Consider the following 26,359-nt stretch of genomic DNA (forward strand, 5'->3'; position numbering starts at 1 on the left):
CTATGTTTTTAATACTTTGATAAATGAATAACGCACAATCGAAAAAAATTAAAACTAGCATTTTGGAATTTTCAACATTTTTTTTTCAACACAGCGGAACTTAACATCGCATTTTATAATAAAAGACTTAAATCGTAATTATAATTATGTACAATAGTTTCTGAATCAACGGAAAAGGATTTATTTTCAAAAGTCCATTACTGGCGTCTATATTATTCAATTATTGTGTATGATTCTATTTTTATACAAGTAAAGAACACACACTTTTTCAAAACAATGACGAAATGATTGATGCATATACAATTACATGTTCAAACTCAATTATACATATGAAATTTTATATCGGAAGTTTTTTTGTTTTATGGTGAATTATACAGGAAATTAATTGGGGGTTTAGCGATTTTTGCTGTAACATACCAATCCTATCAGAAATTCTTACGCCAAGTCAGGACAATCTGATGGATTTCAACTCCTCGGATTTTATTCTGATATTGCCATTTATTGTACGGCTTTTCCTCTTGACTATTCCATTTGCTGAATGCGTAGATTGTATCAGTTCGGTGATTTCGTAGTTACCCGTATTTCCTCTTTATCTTAAATATTGATATCAGATAAATCAAAAGGCTTTGAAAAATATATATGTTTGAAATTAATTATACCTTTCAAAATCCTTATCCACATATAAACTCCTAGCACCGTTAACCCCCAAATTTCGATAGAGTGGGAAGTATTCAACATACATGAACAGTTCATTCATTATGATCACAACAAAAGCTTACACTCTACGGGATGTCTATAAACTTGCTGTAATATGATACATGCCTATAATAATCAACTAAAGTTCATGAAAGCACGTAAAGGTCCAGTCTTCCGAAAGCACGTAAAGGTCCAGTCTTCCGAAAGCACGTAAAGGTCCAGTCTTCCGAAAGACTTTCCTATTAAGTTTGTTTACAATGACCTGATATCATTAAAATCTGTAACCTGATCTATCGTTTTCTATTCTGTGAAAAGTTGACAGATACAAGGACAAAGAAATACTGGATACATGATTATTTTAAATGTCCAATACTCCAAACAGAAAGCAAAAATAGCACTTGATATTTAATAATTGTTGTTCAAAATATTTTATTTAAGATTTCCTTTCAAAATATAAAAATTACGACATTTTCGTTTATTGCGACATAGGTTAATGACAATAAACCAAAAGAACATAATATATGGGAATAAATCCAATGGTTGTAGGTACCATTTAATGTTAGGGCTCCTTTGGAATATATACTCCCATGCATATATATCTATACATGCATGGGAGTAAATCCAAGAGTCCACGCTCGATTTGATGAAATGGATTCCTTTGGATAAAATGAATAATGCTACTAAATATATATTAGGTTAGTTAAAATACAGGTGATTAAATACATATTTGAATTCCATAAGTGTATGGCTTAGACATGAACCTCTACGGAATAGATAATGAGAAAGGTTTTATCAATAATTTCATAACCTTAATACTTGCACTAATTACTTCTACTATATCACGTGACTGACTATTATACAGTTTAAACAACTCTAAATGGATGGACGGTGACACAAATTTTATTTTGTTTAGGTAAAATTAATAGCGGAGGTTTTGTTGTTTGCTTTGCGGTTTATTGACTGAGAAAAAATGTAATTATTATTGACGCATCATCATAATTAACAGTTCTCCAAGATAATCAATTGGTATTTCCTGTACATCATAGATTCGTGAATGAGGTGGATTAAAGACCATTTTTTTTCTTAAAATTACAGTGACGATTTCTGAAGCTTAAACAGAATGAAGGCGTTTCATGAGTTGTGTTGGATATCCTTTCTGATATTTATTTCTAGTAAGTGTTTTTTTCTCGGTTTGATTTGAATTTGAAAATGATTGTACATTTTAGTAGTCATGTACATTTTAGTAGTCAATTTAAACAGCTTTTTACAAATTTAGTTAGCAATAAGAGTCAGCAGCTAATACCAGAAGAGTTGTTCAGAATTTATCTATATTTGTATATGAAGTTAATAAAAGCTTCTATTTAAATGATATTTTCCTAATTGAAAGTTTTGTACTTAAGTGTCAGTGTCAGTAAGAATCATGCATTTGGTGAAAATGATATAAAACAATAATCATTTTAAAAGTTTGATTTGACTTAATTGCACCCTCAGAATCGAGGAAAACAGACAAGATTTACCATATCATTTTGGTAAATTGAGTTATTATTTCATTAACATACACTGCAAATGAACATTTCAGGGAAGATAACTCAGTCGAAAATCTTATTTTTCTAACGTTCTATTGATACATTTCTGTGCATCTCCAGTGCGAAGATCAAATAATTGACTTTTCAAAAGGAGAAAACATCCTTGATTGAAATCATTTTTTTTTAGATATATGGGGTTTTATGCATGTTTATGATTTTTCAAATTTTGCCTGATTCTTACAAAAACTTTCACTTCAATCCATTCATGAATGGGGCATTTGAATTATGTTGTAATATTTTTGTCAAGATTTTAAAACAAAAAACAAATTAAATACATCCCTCACAGTATTGAAAAAAAAGAAAAATTGAATGCGAGCTAGCTTAAATCGATTAAATAATCATAATTCTGAGGTCAAAGCCGTAACAAAAGGCTATGTGAAAACCACTACGGCCTAATGTTGTTATATAATATACAAAAATGCCTTCTTTAACATAATAATCTTCCATAATATTCATTTTTAAGAATAATAACCAAATACCCACGAAATTAACATGTATCAATTCTTTGTTTCTAAGTATAATACACTGATATGATATGTATTTTGAATATACGAATAACGAAACACAGGTCCTTCCGAAAAGCATGGAAATTTGCACTAGTCCGTTTCATGAAATGAAAATTGAAATGAAAAACAGAAGATTGATTTTAATTTTTAATCAACTTCGGGACAGTTTACGCTTCAAGAACCGCATAAGTTAAATGTCCAACAACTCGGTATGCCAGCATGACTATGTAAAAAATAAAATTCATTTAACGCTTACCCTACTGGTGCACCTGGTCCATGCTCCCAGTTTTTAGTGGAGTCCGAGTTGCTCATTTGCTTTTGTTACTTTGTATGTATGATTTTAGTTACTTTATTTTCTTTGTTGTATATGTTTTTTTACATGTCTTGTATTCGTCCCTGGATTACATTCTTTCGATTACCGCTATTACCTTCGTTCCCTTGATTACTCTATTTAATATTTTCTATCAATTCTAGACCAAATTGCGATTAAGATTAATATGATCTATAATCAAAACGCTGTTTTAGTTTCTGATAATTAAGAAAACGGACTGCTTACCATTCGCCGTTTATGCACAAGCAGTTAATACAAAATAACTAATAAAGAGAACTTATTTATACACTTACTGCAAATCAAATTTAATTATCTTGATGTAAATGATATCTGTCAACTCGTCTTGTACAAACCATTCAAAAATCTCCTCGCTCTTGTTCCTGTGGAAAAAAACTATCGTTACAGAATATGGCTACATGTTAGTTAATTACTTGGCCACATAGAACATATAAAGAAATATTCGATACTTTATTTTTCCATGGAAGTCAAATGACTTTCAATATTGTAAAAGAAAGCACAAAGCTATGTTAACATTTGACAACCAATAATTTCGTCACATTAATTTAAATCAAAGTTGACACCTATCTGTATTTAGAGATAAGTGTGCATGTCCTTGATAAATAGGATTGATGGCTGCCTTTTCAGATGTTTTGATTTTTGATTTTTATATTTTTTAATAATACTCATAATACTTTCAATTTGACTTATTTTTTAATTAAAATCAAATCTTTTTCTCGAACTAGCGATATGATAAACAAACACACTCTACCTCCACTGTAGCATAACACATAATGTCGTTTTATTGAATATGTATTGTTCAGGTAATGAAAGAGTAATCAAGGGAACCAAGGTTATAGCGGTAATCAAACGAATGTAATCCAGGGACAAAGACCAGACATGGAAGAGTAATCAAGGGAACCAAGATTATAGCGGTAATCAAAAGAATGTAATCCAGGGACAAAGACCAGACATGGAAGAGTAATCAAGGGAACCAAGATTATAGCGGTAATCAAAAGAATGTAATCCAGGGACAAAGACCAGACATGGAAAACAGACATACACAACAAAGAACATAAAGTAACTAAAATCATACATACAAAGTAACAAAAGTAAATGAGCAACTCGGACTCCACTAAAAACTGGGAGCATGGACCAGGTGCACCGGTAGGGTAAGCGTCCTCTGCTTTTCAAGAAACACCCGCCGAATTAATAATTAAAAATCATATTAAACGCCTGTGGTCCTCATAAACCATAGTATTTTACTGTAATCTTGGGAATGGATGGTTAAACCGTTAATTATCATACATTCATATTATTTATTATTGATACTAATACAAGATTCAACTCATCCGGAAAAAGGCCGTCTGCCATTGAAAAGAAATAAACAGTTGACATATAATTATTATTCAATACTAATTCTGAAATTTTTATCACCAGATTTAAAATGAAGTTTTATAAATAATATGAATTGTAATATATATCTATATTGTTCAGGTAATGATAATTAAAATCATATTAAACGCATGTGGTCCTCATATATATATATATATTGACTTGGCCAGTTTGTATATATCTCATGTCATGTTCCAAATATCTAATAAAAACGTCAACTCCAAGGCAAGGTATGGAAGAAAAAGAGTGAAAGGTAGAATACGTACTGTACCATCATTTCGTTTTTTCATTTTAGTTCGTACAGTATCATCCTATACTACATCTGATGCCAACAACATACACGACACCATATTTACAGGATATAAAACAAATGTTTTACCGGCTTTTCCTGTTACCATAGCAACAGAGTACAACATGCTCACCATAAACTCGCTGGTAAATAATAATGTTCGTTTCCAATAACTCTCTTATAAGAAGTTGTAAAAGATGCCATTTTTTGGGGGGTTTTTTGGTTTTTTTTTTTTTTTGTTTCAGTAAGATTTATTATTTATGCCACAAAAGTGATACATTTGGACCAAAAGCAGTCGTAATAAGCCTGTTATCAGATTATTAGACTAAAACAATTGACAGACATATGCTCCTGAATGACCATTATTGAACGATGTCAAACGGCCACCCAAACAGATAAAGAAATAACGGGGTTTTTTTGTCAGTCGAAAGCCCCAAATGTACTTCGTCGTATATTACTGATATTGTAAAAATGGATGTTCTTATCATGTAATGTTTGTTCTGGTAAAATATTTCTTTATAGGATATGAGTTGAGATGCATGGTAATTAAAGAAGGAAGATATTATGCACTTCGTGTGTGTGTGCACTTTGTAGTTTTCTCATTTTAATATAGGTTGTCCCTCAGTAATGAAAAGTTTAAATTATTTCTCTACTCTCTATTGTAAAATAAAAAGATTCCAGCAGGTAAACTTTAGCAAGCATTTTAAGATATCGTCATTTTCCAAAGTTTTTTCTGACAAATTTCATTGGAGAAACCTAAATCTATCCTCGATTAAAATCATTTTTTCACTTTCTGTCCTAACATTAAAATTTAAACATGACAGCTTTATTCATATCCATATGCTTCTCAAACTTTCTTGTATTAACTACTCTTTCGAGTACCTACATAGCGTGATTTCTTTTAAAAAATTACTTTCAGTACCTACAGTATTTCTTTTGGTGTCTGTTTCACCATATTTGAATAACAATTAATCAATCAATTGGTTACTAGATATGTCACATTAAGTCACGAGTAATTTATTTGGAGTCATGTTCCACTTAACAGTCGATTATTCTGAACACTTTCTACACGGAGGGCGACCTATACAAATATGAAATTAATCAATCTATTTACGTTAAGCTTAAAAGAGTAATCAAGAGAACCAAGGTTATAGCGGTAATCAAAAGAATGTAATCCTGGGACAAAGACCAGACATGGAAAACAGACATACACAACAACGAACATAAAGTAACTAAAATCATACATACAAAGTGACAAAAGTAAATAAGTAACTCGGACTCCACTAAAAATTTGGAGCATGGACCACGTGCACCGGTAGGGTGTGCGCCCTCTGCTTTTCTAGAAACACCCGCCTAGTTACTCATAAAAAGTCATGTCCGGGGTAGAAGAAAGAGGAAAGGAAAACTATGACAAGTTGAACAAATCAGTTTTCTTGACGCAGAGGGATACACCATAGCGATCCACGAATTCATGATGAGACCATAAAACTTTTGTAGTGATGACCTCAATCTTGTAGCAACTTACAGAATCATTAAAATATTTCCACTAGAATCTTGGGTTTCTTTATTACTCTTCCAAATCGTACTATTTGATCTCACCAAATATGATCTCGCCTAACTCCGAATCATATTTGTGACAGTGTAAACTGCTCGAATGAACTATTGTATAATGATTGTTAAATTGTATGTTGATATTTATAACGTTATGTGAGATCTTACGGCAATCACATGCAAGGGAATACTGTTAGAAACAATCAACTTTAAGTTACACATTTTTCCTCTTATTTGTGACTGGTACTATTTGTTTCTAAAATTAAGAATATTTATAGAATGTGTCCTATATTGCATTTATGCATCGTGTTTCATTTATCTCATTGTTGTGCGTGGTCAATAAAGTGTTACTTGACAACACGAAATGCATCACCTTTTCATTTTGACAAAACAATACTTTTTTCTTCAATTTTGCCTTTTGCATCAACGTTGACACTTATTGGTGTTATCATAGTAAGCAAATCGCTGGGTACATATGTATACAAAAAAATCTTTACTGCCGGAAAATGTCAATTAATTTGATGGTGACAATGTTCATGTATTGTTTTTCTTCTGCAATCTCATTTTCTACATAAAACATGCGAAATTTGTTCAAAATAGTTTAATTGTAAGCAATCTTTTGAGCGCAGTGGTCGGTGAGAGCACCTTTGAACTTGTTACTTATTTCCTGTTTTTTGACGTTGCATATAACTGAGGCAATTAGGTGGAGAAATAAAGCTTTGCGTAAAATTATTTAAATAGTAGATAGCCTAAATGTAGGATTAAATTTGAAACCTTAGGATGATTTATGCAAATATCTTACTTGTTACAACGGAAATACTTGGATAAGTGTTTTATTAGACTATACTATATCACTATATAGGAGTGTAACTCCGACAATTTGAGATGGAGTTTTACATTCTTGATGCAATGACAATAATATATTCAGCTGAAATGACAGACACAACCTACGTGTATCTAAATTAACACACTTGTCATCAAATGTGACCGAAGCAACTCATGTTTAAATATAGTTGACATCAAACAGGACAGGCAGAAACCAAGTGTAACTGAATAAAAACAGTTGTTATCAAATATGACTGCAGATAAGACACATATGTACCTTAATAAATTATGTTGCCATAAAATATCGCACACACAACCCACGTTTATCTAAACATACACCTATCTTTCCCCTGTATAAGCATCTTCTACTCCGAAACTGGATTTGAATTATCTCATTTATCTCAAAACCGTTATGTTTAACGAAATTCTGATATACGGTAAAAGTATTCAGCATGAATATCTATGAGATCTATTTGTGGTCAAATTTGTTGATCCATGTTAGAGAAATTGCCCCTTTTAGACATTTTTGAAAGTTCTTATGAATGCCGTCGAGGACTATGCAAGAAAATGGATAAAACGAGAACAACACGACATTGATTCTCTGTCAGAGTGGTTAAAGGCCGTGATGTCTTTAATTTTGAAACGAATGAGAGTTTTAAGTAGGTCAATGAGTGCCAAGGCTACATCAGTTTTCAAAGACCCCGATGTGCAAAAACATGTCTACTATACATGACAAATATGTTGTCGTACCAGCAGACAAAGCCCAAAACAGCATTGTTTATGTCTGCAAAACGTTTTATATCCAATGTTAATTATCAGAGGCAGACGTAGAAAATAATAGCAGTGATAAGACCTATACTGCTACCACACTCTCCAAAGAATAGATTGTGGAAAACCATAAATCTGTGCTATCTTCTTTTGGTCTCTCTACCAAGGACGATGACTGTGATTTACCGTCTATGTACTCGATTCCTAAACTTCACTAGAATCCATACAATCAACGTTTCATAGCTGGATCTGCAAAGTGTACCACCAAACCTCTTTCAAAACTTTTAACTTCTATACCCACAACTGTCAAAGAGGGTCTGCTGCAGTCCTACCACAACACTTGTTACTCCCGTAGTGGTATTAATTCAATGTGGATCCTGAAAAATTCGAAAGATCTTTTGGAGACAATCAGTTCAAGACTAACTGAATATAATAGCATTAAAACCTGTGATTTTTCAACACTGTATACTTCTATTACCATACTCAGTTAAAATCCCGACTTAAAAACATTATACATCGTTGTTTTTCCAAAAACAGATGGTACACCTAGATACAAATATATAGTTCTTGGTAGAGATTCCTCATACTTTGTAAGAAATAATTCAAAATCATCTTCCAAATACACAGAGGAAGATGTTTACAAAATGCTGGAATTTTTAATCGACAACATATTTGTCCAGTGTGGTGGACGTGTTTTTCAACAAACGGTCGGCATTCCAATGGGAACAAATTGTGCTCCTTTACTTGCTGACCTATTCCTTCACTCTTATGATGCTGACTTTATAGCTGATCTGATCAGAAAGAAAAAATATCATTTGGCTAGATTCTTCAATCTCAGTTTCCGCTATATAGATGACGTATTATCTTTAAACAATCCTAATTTAGGGGATTTGATAGATCGCATCTACTCAAAAGAACTTGAGATAAAGGATACTACAGACACTGTGAAGTCAGCCTCATATCTTGACCTACACTTACAAATCGATGGTAAAGGAAAGTATTGACCAAACTTTACGACAAACGTGATGACGTTTCATTCAGAATTGTCAACTTTCCTTTCATCTCTGGCAACATCCCTTCGGCTCCTTGTATGGAGTGTTCATATCACAACTCATACGTTATGCCAAAGCTTGCTGAAATTACTTTTTGTATCTCGCTAGAAGTCTAACAAATAGGCTTCTGGAACAGGGTTATGTTGCTACAAGATTGAAGTCATCTCTACAAAAGTTTTATGGTCGTCATCATAAACTCGTGGATCGTTATGGTGTATCAATCAGCACCATGAAAACTGATTTATTCCACGGGTCATAGTTTTCCTTTCCTCATTTGTCTACCCCGGACTTGACTTTTTATGAGCAACTCGGCGGGTGTTTCTAGAAATGCAGAGGACGCACACCCTACCGGTGCACCTGGTCCATAGTCCCAGTTTTTAGTGGAGTCCGAGTTGCTCATTTACTTTTGTTACTTTGTATGTATGAATTTAGTTTTACTTTATGTTATTGTTGTGTATGTCTCTTTTCCATGTCTGGTCTTTGTCCCTGGATTACATGCTTTTGATTACAGCTATAATCTTGGTTCCCTTGATTACTCTTGGATAAAAGTATTTACAAAATCTGAAATTGATTAAATTTCTGAGAGTTTTCCTGCCATTTCACATTTCCGATTTTTCTACAAATTTTATAGGCAAAACCAATTTTTCCTCAGCTTTTTACAAAATGTATTTCTCCACTCTCTATGTTAAATTGAGATTTAGATTATGTATAACCTACATTATTCCAAAAATATTCATTATAACAAAACGAACTGACCTATAGGTAGAACTGAGTGCCCACAAACGTCGGAAAAGTGACAAAGTTCACCCAGATAATATTTACCTCTTGATAGCCTTTCTATTTTCTAAAATTGTTATGAAATACCTTTTTCAGGACACAAAATCACAGACACTTTCAACATCAGGATGGTTTACAATGGTATGTTTATAACTAATAATTAGGATTAAGGAATGATTTGTTTTTTTTTCAAACATTATATGAAGTAACCAGGTTTGTAGTAATTTACACATGTATATCACGGTATATAAAGTGTAAACTGGCCCGACCAGGTTACTGAGTAAAACAGTTTAAGAATTAGACACATTCGGGTGATAGTTCAAAAATTAATATTGAGCATTCAAATACCGGTAATAGAACAAATATACAAGGCAGGTACAAACTCATTTAATCTAACCTTCATTTGTACGATTGTATTCCATCTGTATTGTTCCCATATTGACGTATTTTGTAACTGATCAGTATAGCAAAGTATTGTGTACAAGTTGGGAAATATATAGGCCAGTTTTTTTATTTAAAATGACATCTTTGGTGCTGAATTGTACTTTTATCTGTTTTATGCTTTAAAAAAACGTGCTTTCGTGTAAACATTATAAAATATACGAACTTATATTTTGTTGGCCAGTGCGCAAAGGTCATTTTATCTATAAGTATTAAGCAAAATAATTTGGCGACTTAAGTTTTTTGTCACTACATATGAGTATTCAGAACATTTTTTACTTTAATTGGTCAATTGCAATGAATTGATGATTTAACTAATACACTAATTTCATTATTATTTAAGGAGTGGACGGATTCAAGGCTCACATGGACTCCAGCATCTCATGGCAGCATAGAGTATATTTACGCTTCACAATCAACATTGTGGCATCCCCATATCATCATACAGAATTCGTAATAATATTACCTTATTAATATCTCATTAAGTTAATTTTAATCGAGATGTTAAAAACAAATGATGGCAAAAGTTGTACTTCCTCTATGATTTGGTCTTTTTACATACTTTTTGAACGGCTGTAGATTTCCGATGTCACATCATGGACGATGTGATACTAACTTGTGACATGAACAATTTTCCGTTTTGATTAGATGTTGTGCATCGTCTTCTACAAAACAGATTAGTTTGTAATGTTTTCTTCCGCTATGACATATGCCGAATATTAAGCGGCAAAAATATTTAAAAGAAATCATAAAAAAATATCGCAAATATCAGCTTAATTTATTTAATTCAAACATTATAAAAAATGATCTTCGGAGAGCTTGTTATGATGCTGAAATTAAATTACTTGAGTTGATATTTTGCCATATTCAACTCTCATTCATGATGGAAGTTTAGATTTAAATTAATTTAATTATAGCCTTATTTGCAAGAGTTGAGGTGTATTATTATTTGTTCCATTTAAAATTATTTCATTCAAGTACTTTTGTGTCTTTCTTTTTGACTTTCTGCTTTTGGTTTAATATTGTTTTGAATAAATGAGCATTTAATTGCACAATCACTATGTACTGATCAATGACGAGTGTTTAGCAGAAGTGAACTGATGTATTCTGCATGATAAAGTAAAGAAGATTTAGAATTAAAGCCGTTCAGTAATACACTTTTTTCAGAGTTGTGGATTTAACTGGTCTTGGGGATGATGATAGTCAGCTAAGAATTCGTTATGACGGACAGATACGTTGGGAACCACCCGCTATTTTAGCGACATCGTGTGACATGGATGTCACATTCTTTCCATACGACAGTCAGAAATGTGACATTGAACTCGCCAGCTGGGGCTTCCACAATGATGCAGTTAATCTGACATTTCTGAAGACCGATATAAACTTACAAGATTACAGAACGAATGGAGAGTGGGAACTAGTCTCAACTTCTCAGCACACTTCGGAAATAGTAGAGGATGGATTTGCATATTCGGAATTGGTGTTTCGTTTAACACTAGAACGGCTTCCGGGTCATTACATCATGACTGTTATATTTCCTGTGATACTTACTGCTATACTAACGACAGTAACATTTTTATTACCAATTGAGTCAGGTGAAAAAGTCAGCTACATCTTAACAGTTCTACTTGCTCTTGCCGTTTTGCTGACAATATTTGCTGATAATATGCCCACCACTTCCAAGCACACGTCAGTTCTAGGTATGCCTTACTTTATAGACAAGGGAAGTATAGATCATATTCTCAATAGTATATTATTAGCATGTATAATGAATTAATCTAATACAATGTTTTAATGTTGAAAATACATATATGGTAATAGCTTGAAAAATTGTTGACATTAAGACGCAAACAATAATGCTTATACATGTAGTAGAACAGGACAATAATTGAACTAGGGTAATAACTGTAATCAAAAAGGTGATAATCAGGGAAAAGAAATAAACCAAACAATATAAAAAGTGACATAATCAGAAGAACACGCACACAGAACAAGAAAAACGTACTCCACTATAAACCTGGAGTAATGACTAGGATACAAACAGAAATAACAATTGATCAAATAGTAATCAAGGGAACCAAGGTTATAGCGGTAATCAAAGGAATGTAATCCAGGGACAAAAACCAGACATGGAAAACAGACATACACAGCAAAGAACATAAAGTAACTAAAATCATACATACAAAAGTAACAAAAGCAAATGAGCAACTCGGACAGGTATTACTATACTAGGAGAAAAATCTTGAAATTGCCAAAGATACAAAAAAGTAAATGAGCAATCAAGACTCCACTAAAAACTGGTGCACCGATGGGGTTAGTGTCCTCTGCTTTTTTTTGAAACACCAGCCGAGTTTCTCATAAAATTTGAAGTCTGGGTAGACGAAAGAGGAATTGAGAACCATGACTCAGTAACCAAATCGGTTCTCATTGTGCAGATGGATACACCGTAACAATCCACTATGACGACCATAAATCTTTTGTTATAATGAATTCAATCAATTTATATCTCTATAAAAAGTCGATTTTGAGTGGAGAGTATTTTGATAATATTTGTACGATGTGTATGGGGTGTTCTAATTTTAATTTGAAATTCTTAATTTCAGTTGTATTTTTGACCGTCACCCTTGGACTTGCATCACTGGCAATTATTTTGACAATACTAATCATCCAGTTATACCACAAACCAAAACACTACATAGCACCGAAATGGATACACAAAATTATCGAATGTCTGAAAAGCAAAGGATGTCGTGGAAACAGCATTAAAGATAATATCATATATACAGGTGAAAAAGCTGAGTCATCCAAGGATAAAAATTCTAATTTAAAGGCAAATTCGTTCTTGTCAATAGCCGATTCCACCCAGCCTTCTAATAAACAACTCGCCGAGTTTCTTGACAAGGTCTTGTTTCTGATATTTACTGTTATATACATCGTGGTTGTACTCTGTTTTACAGTGACGCTTTGTGTTAGCGAATGACAAAATTAAGATATTTAAGAAATTGACATGTAACATATGGCTACACCGAGCCATGCGTAGGACACACGCTAGTACAAGTAACGTGAGCATGTAATCTGAGAGGCTGACTCTAACACGCGGCATTTATTGTGGCATGACACAAAGCCGTAATTGGCTAAACAAGTATATCATGAGAAATTTGAACGTATGGCACTTATCCTATTTACATTTGCGCTAAAGAACATTGGGCGTCTGTCCGTATGTCGTTTAAAATAATATGATAATAGTACTTAAGAATAAACAGAAGCAGTGAAATATAATTTATCAAAGACTTATATCTACAATAATACGAAACTATACAAAGAGACAAAATAAATTTTGTCAAAATATATTTCAAAAGTTTTAACAGCCAATAACAACCATCTTGTACTGCATTGTTGTATAGAATGATATTTCCTTTGGCGTGATATGCAAGACACATTGCATCAGAGACACAATTTTGCAATTAATATGTGATTAGTAGTGTCTAATATCATTTACTTTTCTTTCTTTCCTTGTTTTCCTTTTGCAACATCATTACATTGGCAATAAAAAGGGGAAAAATGCAATTTCACTGCAAAATTCAGTGTAATTTCTCCACAAAATGATGATCAAATTTTTTCGAGATAACAATAACAATCCAAACTGAAAAATGAAGATCAGATTTCTAAATTAAATTTTCGTGCAGTTTCTTTACTTGACTTCATTATGAAACGGATTAGTGTTGGGTAATTTTGTTGTTAATCTTACTTACAATTAAAATACAAAAAAAAATTATACATATGAATAACAATTATCTTTCACAATGTGACCTGTAGACAGAAAAATAAAGGTAGTTTATTTTTATTTGTCTTCTCCAATTAATGGCTTTCGAGAAATTGGGACATGTCAAAGGTAAATTTCTGAATCTGAAATAAATTTTGATCAAACATTGTGGAACGAGGCCTATATATGTTTATATGTGAATATGTGCAATAGTTCCGAATACAAATTTCTCACCTTAGAGCAACAGGTGCCATTTCAAATGTTGAGGAATGATTTCAAGACACTGTGTCCAATCAAAATGATATAAAGTAAATATAACGGGAACACAAAACAGCAAATACTTTTTATATTATATTGAAATATAATATCAATCGAAAATGTAAACTGTTAAAGACATGATAATATGAATGACTCAAATATTTGTAATGAAAGCACATAGAACGGGACAGACTTATCTATTAATATATTTGTAATGAAAGCATATGGAATGGGACAGACATATCTATTAATATATTTGTAATGAAAGCATATGGAATGGGACAGACATATCTATTAACATATTTGTGGTGAAAGCACATGGAACGGGACAGACATATCCATTAATATATTTGTGGTGAAAGCACATGGAACGGGACAGACATATCTATTAAAAATGAAAAAATGACAAACAGCTTTTACATACAAAGGTGACTTTGGTCCAGCAAAAGTTAGAAGAATTTGACATATGCACTCATAAAATTAAGCACCCTTCACTACCTACCGTCTATGAAATACCTGCTTGGTTCATGATACCATATATGATTCAATATAAAAAAGTAAGTATGACGAAAGATTTATTTCTTATGGTAAAGATTATATCATGTGTAGGTCAGATTATGTAAGTTTCATTTTCTTTTTCTAATTCATTATTTGATTCTTGGACTCACTAAAGATTCAAAACACAAAATATACACTTTTAATGACTAAACCCATACTTTAAGTTAAATTTGTAATAAATAAATTAAATATTCATCATATTCATTGACAGTAGCTGTATTTTATACATATCAGAACGGATGTAACACAAAAACAAGTACAGACCAAATAACCATTCTTTTCGATTTAGGTGTTGCATATTTTGGATGAAATTATATTTAATATACATAAAATGGGCTTTTTGATATTAATTTGATATTGAATTCTTAATTTGTTTGATATAGTTTAGAAATAACTGCTCGTTATACTCCACAATACAGGTTTTTTATTATAAAAAAATAATTATATAGTTGACACTGAGAAAAATCAAGGTTATGTTTAAAAGTTATGTTTAAAGCTCTCTGTTTTGTCGCTATCATAATGAATAAGAAACATACCTCTGTGTCTAAGTAGTGACCTTCATGCAAAGCTCTTTAAGGTTACAAACTTTTAAGTCTATTATTTCCTGTTCCCCTTTTGAGATTTTATTATTATTATAATTTATTATTATCTTTTTTATTTATTTTTTTTTCTGAAAGGTTTTTTGAATATTACTGAATTTTTTCTTCCAAAATTTATCAGCATTATTAATAAACAACATCACATAATCAACCCTCACAAAACATGAAAATTTCACTACTGTCCTTTTAACAATTTCTTTAGTCACTCTGTATTTGCCAATCTCTTGGAAAATTCACTATTCTTCATTTCCTGAAAATGAGAAATTATAATTAATAAGACATTAAACATCATATATATTTAGATATATCTATAAAATGGTAACTATAGTTTTTTTTCTAGTTTGATTAATGCATCATTTGGCCAATAAATGTTTCCCTATATTTTTTATTGCTGAATCAATTGCTATTCCGACACTATGGTATTAAACTTAATTTAAAAAAATTGGATCTGACTATTTGCTATTTCAAGTTATAATTTTCTCATCAGTTGAATACATTTTTAATGAAAATCAATTTTATCAAAGCAATTTTTACTAGAAACCATTAACCCTAGTTTGAAGGAATATGTCTCAAATGAATCCCATCTTAGATATGATTTTTGTTGTTAAGCAGCTTCCAAAGTTCGAAGTAAATCGAAGTGCTATCCAGATGACAACATGCTGACACACAGAGGGTCTGGTATAGAAAAAAAACATAATGCGTGGGGAGTGAAAGGCAGATGGACATTGAGCAAAGATATATGATAGTCTCTATATTTACCAGGCTAAGGGTATAAAACATATATGGAGTAGATAACTAATTATATTAAGCTGTTAATAACTATTGTATCTTTCAATTCTTTTTCTTTCCCTCTCATGCAGAGACTTCCATTTGTCACCTGCAGGATTATCTAGGATGTCCTGCAGGTAACACCTAAATGAGCCCCAGAAGTCGATCACTTCGTCTTCTCTCTCTACTGCTTGGGCTCTAAGGAGCCGTTATTCATGGCAAAATGACCTCTGTAAAATAAATATACATTTAAAATAATTAATATAAGATGTTATTAAAAACTTAAACAATGATTATAAATACATTGAAGAAATATCATTGCAATAAATTCTAGACAGTATTATGTAAAAATGATTCAAATGACTTTCTGTTGGGATGTCACAAACATTACATGGTTGGATGTTGCCTGGATGTCACTTACTTGGAATATAACCTTTTCCTAAGTGTGACTGTATCAGTTTAAAGTTAATGCACTGTTATATTGTCTGTATTAAAGAATTTCATTAGCAACTTTTTTTTTCAATTGTTCTGTATATTTAGATATTTACTATCATAGGCTACCGTCATGATACTTATGGAATGTTTCCAGTTTTTAAACAGGTTATACAAATTATAACCTGAGTTTCAGCAGTTTGTACTTATAACAGGAGAGATAAATCAACCAATCAGATAGCTTGCTACAAATCAAATTAAATCATCAAAATATATCAGTAACTTTTTATGATAATGTTACATCAAATTAAATGTGACATTACCTGTAAACAGAACTCTAGCTTTGAATATCACATTTACTCTACTGGGCTCACTCAGCCTCACTGTGATATATTATCTTTCTCAACAACAAAAATGTTATTCTGTATTTATCAATGGTTATCTTTCCTAGTGAACATGCAAATATAATTACTTTAAAAATGATCCTTTTGGTCAATGAAAATGCACTGACCTGTACCTATCCACATGCAATATACAAAAAAAAAGAGTAATCAAGGGAACCAAAGTTATAGCGGTTATCAAAAGAATGTAGTCCAGGGACAAAGACCAGACATTGAAAACAGACATACACAACAAAGAACATAAAGTAACTAAAATCATACATACAAAGTAACAAAAGTAATGAGCAACTCGGACTCCACTAAAAACTGAGAGCATGGACCAGGTTCGCCGGTAGGGTAAGCGTCCTCTACTTTTCTAGAAACACCCGCCGAATTGCTCATAGAAAGTCAAGTCCGGGGTAGACAAACCAGGTAGGGAAAGCTATGACCCGTTGAATAAATCAGTTTTCATGGTGCTGATGGATACACCATAACGATCCACGAGTTCATGATGACGACCATAAAACTTCTGTAGTGATGACTTCAATCTTGTAGCAACATAACCCTGTTCCAGAAGCCTATTTGTTAGAGTTCTAGCGCGATACAAAAAGTCTGCGTAGTTTCAGCAAGCTCTGGCAGTTGTGAGTATAGAAGTCAAAAGTTTTGAAAGAGGTTTGAAACATTACTTATCTCAATATTACTTATGTCCTACAACATTTGATGCATCTTTACAGAAAAATATGGTTTTAACAACATATATCAGCCTTATTGTGTCAGATTACCATATGATGAGTTATGTTTGTAACCATATTGGTCCATCTGCCAACCATTTTTGTTCTAAATGTGTGTAGTAAGTTTGTAACTTTTCTTAGAAAAGGCTATCAACAACCTCATTCAATTTGCAAACATATATTATACTTGCTGCTCTAAATCCATGTGAATTAAAATAACAACATCAAAACAAAAGAAAATAAATATTGTTTTCATAAAGATGGCAATATCCAATTGGATTTGATACATTTATCAAAATATTTAGTATTTGGAATTCAATAAATAATCTTTTATTTTGTTAATCTATGCAAAAAAATATTTTGTACTTTTATGAGCTCACCTGGCAGATGGAATGTGAGCTATTGCCATCACTTAGCGTCTGTCGTCGTCGTCGTTAACAATTTTTCAAAAATTTTCTACTCTGACACTACTTGACCAATTTCAACCGAACTTGGTATGAATGTTCCTTGGGGCATCCTGCATAGAACTGATGTGGGAATTTAGATCTGTTAAAAAACATGGCCACCGTTACTAAAAATAGAACATAGGGGTCAGACAGTAGCTTTTCGAGTATAGCTCCAAAACCATTACGTTAAGCTGAATTCTGATAGGGTAAAAGTGTTTAGCATGATGAGATCTATCTGTGGTCAATTTTTTATTTTAATCCTTGAAGCCATATTGGAGTTATTGTCCTTTTTCAACATTTTTTGCTATTTTTTATGTTATTTCATTAAAAAATCTTCTCCTCTGACACTACTTGACCAATTGGAACCAAACTTGGTATGAATGTTCTTTAGGGTATCCTGTATAGAATTGATGTGAGGATTTTTGATTTGTCGAAAAACATGGCTGCCGCTACTAAAATAGAACATAGGGGTCAGAGGTAGTTTTTTCGGATATATCTGCAAAACTGTTAGGTTTAGCAAAATTCTTTCAATAGCTGAAATTATCCATATTATTATTGTATAAGGACTACACAAGTCTTCAGGGTCAAAAGTTGTCAGACGATTCCTTGTAAGAGTTATTGCCCTTAAAATAGGAAACGTGAGTTTTCAGCTAATATCTTTAAAACTATGATAGAAATTCTGCTTAAATTCACTGCCCTTGAAAAACAAAATTCTACCAGGTGAGCAATTCAGGCTCCTGGGAGCCTCTTCTTTATTATGCTGATTGCTGAGCTCTATATAATAAAATGATAAATGTATGTGTACTTATTTTCATAGGCTGATGATTCAAATCCATTTGTTAAATGGAATGCCAGGAGAAAGTCACAAACTTTGCACACCATGGAAAGACTCAGAATTACTCATGACAATGACATTAACTGGTGTTAAAAGATACGAAAATTGTCTATGGGAATATATCGATTGTCATAAGTAAGATGTTTCTATTAAATTAATAAATAAACTGTCAATGCAATTTGATTGCTAAAACAGAATTATTATAAGTTCTTTCTTAAGAATGACTATCAAAATTGTGCTTTATTCTTTGGATATTAAGTCATCTCCTCAGATTTGTTTCTTATATGTTGCTTGTATTGCAATGTATTTAAACTTTTTTTAAATAGTGAAATGTATTTAATAGATAAGCATTGTTATGAAGGTTGAACATACAGTGACAAAATACCAGCTATAAAATGATGTTCACAGTGATACTAACAATAAGCAGCTAAATTGTTTTGTTTAAAAATGTGTTTTTTTATACGCCATGATACTAAATGTCCTTTTTATTAAAGCAGTCTTTTTGGGTCTGCCTTAGTTTGTTATTTAACTTTCACACAATGGGTTACAGTGCATTGCAGTGATGTACTGAAGTGTCATTTCTTGATTTGTTATCTGATGGTAACTACATAAATTAATTTTACTTTAAAGGGATACACCAATTGGTTGATTGCATTTTCTGTACCTGGGCCTTGCAAAACAGTTGATAAAGGTGAAAATAATGAGAATATTTTAATTGTTTTTTAACCGTAATTAATGACTATTTGGGTTAATTATGCTTATTGTTAATATTGTTGAAATATCAAGTGTATATATATTACATTATTTTTAAAGGTATTTAGAATTATAGTTACATGTACTTTTGAATTTGATGCTACTGTATCTTTAGCAATTTCATATATATTAACAAGATCAAACGAAACAAGAGGCTCCCCAGAGTTAGTCTGAATTGCTCACCAGGTTAAATTTTTGCCGTAGAAGGACAATAACTCCTTGAGGCCTTTTAATAGGGATCATTTTGGCAATCATAAGAATTTGGCTAAACATGACAGCTTTGGAGATAATTGAGAAAAAACATCTGTCTTAACCCTATGATCAGTTTTTGCCGTAGACGTACGCCAAGTGATGACAATAACTTACATGGCGTTAAGCCAGATGATCTGTTAAATATGGATAATAGATAAAATTTAATATGAAACTTACTAACTTTACGTTTAAGAAATAAATTTTGAAAAAAAGACTTATTAGGTGATTTATGTATTTGCAAACTACCATCTATCCTACAAGTAAAGTTGAGGTCAAGGAAGGGGTACATGTAGACAACCAGAATTCGGACATGTATCAAACATGAATTGTGTTTCCTTACTTGCTACACCCATTGCAGTTTGACTGAACAATATTTTTCAAAATGCTAATATGTATACATTATCTATATGCAGTTTGTATTGGAGACACTGAATGTTGGTCGGAAAACTTTATGGAGGGCACACCTGAACAGCATAGACCAGACTAACTTCACCTATAAAATCAAAGAGAGCTTTTTTTAGATATATAGATAGCAGACAAGGAAAAGATTTTAAACACTATGTTAGTATAAAGGGGAACATTGCGTCTTCTTGTTTAAGATAAATATAAAGTTAATGTTTTGATTCATGTATTGAACAAAAAACACATGATTTAAATGTACCTTAAACTTTACACAATGAATAATGTATGAATGAGTTAAAATTGTTGTAACACATTTTCTGTGTGCAAAAGCTATTAAAATAACTGACCAAATGAAATTTCTTGTGTAAAATGATACAAGTAATTGAATTAGAAGTTTTTTTTCTGAATTTTATTAAGATTCCTTAAAATAATCTATTTTCTACTTACAGCTTCAGATTGCTGCTTTGAACTTGGAATTTGCAGGTCTGCATCCAAAATATGTAAGAGTGGTAGTCAAACGTGCAATGGTATGTTATTTTTTATAACAAAAATAAACAGTGATCTTCCCACAAGTTATTTTATCCTCTTATGGATGTTTCACTCATGATGGTTATTAAAATGCCTGATAGAACTGGAATTTGTCAGTAACAAAAAATGGGATAGCCCGGAATATATGTGCAAAGTTCCATAACAAATCAACTAAATTATTAACCGATCAAAGACGTATTTCCTTGATGTTAAAGTTTCCGGTGCTTTATATGTATTTTCCTTCCATTTCAGTAACTTACAAAACTGATCACTAATGGATAAAATAGTTTTGAAAACAAAATTTGGCATGTACCATCCACTGCCTGAGTCTTTAATTGACATCTTCTATAATGTACTTATAAGAAGTTTAAAAAAATGTATTATTTAAAACTAAATTGAACAATTGAGTGTAAATATTAAGTTCATATATAAATCTGTAAAACCTTTATTAAAAAGCAGAGAATACTGTCACTGATAGAGTAAGTTATGGTGGATGCCAAATATCAAGCTGTCAGATAATTAGAAATCATCACAGACAAAAATGGTTTAATATAACTCATGACAGAAATAATATTAACTCAATTTATTTAATTTCAACATCACAACAAATTACCCTTACAATGAAAGTACACGTATTCATAATCAACTTTAACTTTTTATGAAGCATACAATGATACAATATTTGTTTTAGATTTCAAAACATGTTCTTCAGAGATGTCCTACAGAACAGTGATCAAGGGAGATAAGAGAATACCTTGACACTTTAGAGGTTGTTAATCCGGAGAGAGGAAAAAATCTAACGCACATTTATGTGCGCATCTGGTAATAAATTTTCTCTAATCTTGCTTCACTTTTCATACCGCTTGACCGGTTGTCATCACTAGTGACTTTTTTGTTCTCGGAGTTCGATTGGCTTAGAAATCGATTGTCTTGCACTTCATCTTGAATCGCATCGATGGCCATTGTAGTTATATTTCAGTTAAATGAGATAATTTTGGTATTTTCTTACCTTAAATGAGAATTATGAAGGGATTCAGGAACATTTGAAATCATCTAGTTTTTGTTTGGAATGTTTGCGTTTGTGTGAGTCAACATGTTTCCTATGAATCGGAATCATAACATTTTGCGAGTTTTTCATTTTGTGTATTTTTGACATTTTTAGGGCATTAGAGAAACAGAATCTACACTCAAAGCTTGTTGATTATGAGTTTCTCACATCTTGTGAAATATTTTTTAGTTTGAATAACTCGGCAAGCCTCGTGATCAAAATTATAAGATTTATTTCACTCAATGTTAGAAATTCCATAATCAATTTGTTATTGTTGTAGATTCTGTATGTTGTATGCATGCCAAAAAATATAATTGCTTAATACTAATTTTGTGATCTTCAGTCAGTTATTGTCTTTGTTGATACTGTAAAAGGAATGGATTAACAGTTTTTATTGTGTCACATAAGAAAATTTATATTGATTCAAAAATATAAAATGAATTTCTGGAAGATTGAAATGGAAAATATTTCCTGGCAAATATAAATTTACTTAAGTAACTTATTGCACCTGAACAAGTGTTTTACGCAGGAAAAAAATGATTCATATATAGCAAAAAATATTCACATTAAAAAACGAAGCTTTGATTATACTTGTATATTACATCAGGGGGGGATTAATTGTTTATATGCACAATAATAACTTCTCTTTTCAACCAGAAGATATGGAGCGACATGGTCATCCACTGCGGTACATGAAGGATGCCTTTGAAAAAAAAACCACAAAGCTATCAGAAGTGGTATAGCACATCAAAATGGCCATGCTCGTTCTAGAGATACTGCTGAACAATTCGTAAATAATACGTTAATGAGGCATGTGATATCAGGGGGATATATTCCTGAAGGAGGTGTATGGTAATGACTACGCCTATATATATTATGACTTTAAACTTTAGGCAAAATTGCTCAAATATTTTCTTTAAAAATGAAAAGGCATTTCATTTCTAATTAAGTTTTCTTTATCAATTATTGTAGCCCTTGCTTGAAAAGCTGGAGGTAAATAAGGATCATGGTGTCTGTCTAATCCTAGTTATAATCGGAAACTTCTCTGAATGGAATTTGATGAAACTTTCACAGATTCTTTAATGTAGGATGCCACTGCGCACCTCCTATTGTATTTAAATCTAAATGCTTTAGTCACTTATGAGGTATCTTATATTGTTACTTGATAGGGAAGCAGGGGGTATCACTATTTGAGTTTTGCTCATGGTTCTTTTTATTTCTTTAAGCAACACTATGTGTACCAAATTTTATATCTCTGCCACAGGTCTAAGCTTTAATGGCAATGAATTATTAATATATACAGTCCCTTTACTGATCCACACAACTATTTGAAAGATCAATGACTGACGATAGTAAAATGGTAGTTGCTAGGTTCTTATAAATGTCAAAATTTGGATTGAAACAAATTCATTAATTCATTATAGTGCTTTGTTTATTGATTTAGAAAATCAAATAAACATTAAGTATTTCATTTTGAATATGATGTTTTGATTTATATCATTTAGTAAATATTTGTAAAAATGACAAACCAAAACAAAGGAAACCGTAAAATTTTCATAATTGAAGGAATGAAATCCTTTTGATTTCCACATAGATCTTTATGCCATGAAAAAGGAAAAAGGAAAAATACATTAATAGAAGACTATATAGAAGAGTTAAAAAGTTAAAAATACAATAATTAATTGGAAAGAGTGAATAACCAAAATATTATCACGAGTGCCGACGGACGCCTAGATTTAACATTTAAGTGTGCGAAACTTATTCCGCGCAAGAGTTAAATCCTCAAGCGTTCTTGGTACGAGTGATCATATTTTGGCTATTTACGATAACCAATTGATTATCCTATTTATTGTATAGATTTTCGTCATAATTTATCGATATTTTCAACACGAATTTTTAATTCTGTAATTGGCGGGTTGATATCTATGTTGTGACGTTTTGGCGGGAGAAAGTCCGAAAGTGAAATTACCGAACTTAATTATAAATTTATTATGCTGGGAATATTTCATAAAAAAAACTGCTATTTATATAAACATTTCATGTAAAATGTAGCACAACAAAATATGATTGGGTTTCATTAACCGGTTCATACCACTGTTTTATTTTTTTGGGGGTTTTTTTGTACTGATTTCAGTAATTTAAATACGATTATTTTGTCACAGATATTCACTGATGAGGACAATTTTTTTCAGGAGGAAGATTTGGGTACAAACCTTTGAATAATATTCTTGCCATATCTGTCAGATTTTCATTGTATATAAAGTATTGGTGACCACTAAAAAGGTTTCAATAACTTTAAATATGGGGGCTTAGTTAAAAAAATGAGTGTGGTTACTAAAGTTCCTTGATTTTGTTATGTCGTAAATTTTAAACTTTGACAAAACTTTTAGTTCACTGTTTTAATTTTCCAAGCAAGGAGAGACATAATCAGCAATCAGGTCATTATACTTCAAGCTATCTTAACATGTGGCGGCAGTCCACGAATTTTAGATAGCAATGAACAAAATTACAGAATTTAAGAAATGTGTAACCCAAGCCGGGGAAAATGCTCCTATTGGTAGTTTTGCAATGTTTAATAATTAAGAAAATGTAGTAAGTACTTTTATCCACCACGAAGTGTGAGGGAATGTAGAAATCACTCATGATCTGTCCATTTGATTTTACAAGCCTCTGCATACATGTATATCTTCTATATGCAATTTCTAACTTACACAGCATGAAATTTTATAGGAGGGTTAATCTAATATGTCAAGAATGAAGATAATTATTATCTAAGTACTGCAATGGAAGATGATTCAACTTCAATTTTTGTACATAGTTAAACATAGTAAGCACTTATTCTAAACTCGTGAACATATTTTGATGTGTGGATAGTAAGCTTAGGTCACATGCGAGCATGTGCTTGAAGGAGCTTGTCAGCATTATACACTGTTTTTATTTTATGAAAATATAAGACACACCCAATTTCAATGAGAATTATACATGTTATATTATATATATATATATTATTTTAGTTATGTGGTTGTCTCATTCTCAGGTGGCACATGATATTTAGTACAATAAAAAAACATTTAAAATTTTTTTATCACTTTTTAATTACATTTGTTTTTTTTGGTGAAATTGGGATGACTGTTTGCATAACATGCTTTTGATCAAGTTTTATTTGCTAGCATTTTCCCTTGTAGAACCAAATAGGACAAATTACAAAGCACATAAGACTTAATTCGAAAAATAACCTGCATTACGTAACAGTTTTAAGAAATGTAGAGGTTAGACACACAGGAGATGGCAATTGGTGTCAAACATTGACTGTCAAAGAAGCCAGCACAGTTGCCATATCCTCCAACATCGTTCAACTTCTATATGTATTGCATGACTGCAGATGCCAATTAAAATTGGGGATTGATAAAAGAGAGACCAGAACAGGAGGAAGATTAAGTTAGCGGTACATTTTTAGGCATACCAAGAGTCATAGTATCTATGTAATTAACAAATGCCGAATAACACATTTATTTGACAAATTTGTCAATTAGTCTACGATTAGAAATTAAGGACTTTTATGGAAAAGTGATTGTATATTTATTGCAGGGGTTACATACAAATCACCCTGTCTGTCTGTCCGTTTGTCCACATTTCTTGTAAGCAACTACTCCTCCTAAACGCCTTAAGGGATTTTCATGAAATTTTATAGATTTTTTAGTAGCATATATAAATGTGCATGAAGGAATATAATAACTGCTAGAGGACTCCAAAGTGGGATAATCCAATTAGGGGTTTTACATGTTAAATCCTCAATTCCTCCTACACAGCTTATGGGATTTTGATAAAATTTCATAGGAAGGTTGCATCTCAACTATAGATATGCATAAATGAATATAATAATTGTCAAAGAACTCCATGGGGAGATAATCCAAATTAAGGGTTTTATATGTTTATAACTTATAATCGCAACTCTTCCTAAACCGTTCAAGGAAATTTATGAAATTTTATAGGAATTTTTAGTATCACATGTAGGAAGGAATGTAGTTATTAGCTGGGGAATCCACTGGGAAATTATCTAAATTAATGTTTTTACATGTTGAAATTATATTCTGTTCAATTTTAACTGAAAAGAGGAAAGACTATTTCTAATGATTTGATAATCTCAAATCATACAGGATTACTGCATTTATATTGCAAAATATTATTCATGTTATGCAAAAAAAAAATATCATTTGCAGAAGGGGGACCAAGAAAGCTTGTTAAAAAGCACATTACATTATTACACTGTCATTACAGTAAATATTTATCTAAATTCAATTCATAGAGGTGATATATTGTACAAGTTTGTGGTTTGATATACTTGGTTGAATATGTTTCATTTTGAATCATGCAGATATTGTGTTTATTTAC

At 31.7% G+C, this 26,359-nt stretch overlaps 1 protein-coding gene and 1 pseudogene across 1 annotated transcript; both read left to right on the top strand.

Annotated features, from left to right (window-relative positions):
- Positions 1-1,743: 1,743 nt before the first annotated feature.
- Positions 1,744-13,531, top strand: LOC148600740 (neuronal acetylcholine receptor subunit alpha-3-like). Its single transcript, XM_088555090.1, has 6 exons — positions 1,744-1,868; positions 4,807-4,946; positions 9,870-9,914; positions 10,558-10,667; positions 11,382-11,914; positions 12,818-13,531. Exons 1-6 carry the CDS (start codon positions 1,817-1,819, stop codon positions 13,192-13,194), a joined length of 1,257 nt encoding a protein of 418 aa, XP_088411216.1. The 5' UTR covers positions 1,744-1,816; the 3' UTR covers positions 13,195-13,531.
- A 2,755-nt stretch (positions 13,532-16,286) lies between these two features.
- LOC148600741 (uncharacterized) lies at positions 16,287-25,590 on the top strand (annotated as a pseudogene).
- The last annotated feature ends 769 nt before the right edge of the window (positions 25,591-26,359 follow it).

The sequence above is a fragment of the Perna viridis genome, chromosome 12, assembly GCF_037379345.1.
Source record: "Perna viridis isolate PV_CMFRI_1.1 ecotype Kerala chromosome 12, ASM3737934v1, whole genome shotgun sequence".
In the NCBI taxonomy this organism is placed as follows: Eukaryota; Metazoa; Mollusca; class Bivalvia; order Mytilida; family Mytilidae; genus Perna; species Perna viridis.

What these genes read in the sequence shown, in the direction of transcription:
- LOC148600740 (XM_088555090.1), top strand. Translation starts at nt 1,817, where the DNA reads ATGAAGGCGTTTCATGAGTTGTGTTGGATATCCTTTCTGATATTTATT. An exon ending in CATCAGGATGGTTTACAATG is followed by an intron (nt 9,915 to 10,557) that starts GTATGTTTATAA and finishes TTATTATTTAAG; the next exon opens with GAGTGGACGGATTCAAGGCT. An exon ending in CAAGCACACGTCAGTTCTAG is followed by an intron (nt 11,915 to 12,817) that starts GTATGCCTTACT and finishes TCTTAATTTCAG; the next exon opens with TTGTATTTTTGACCGTCACC.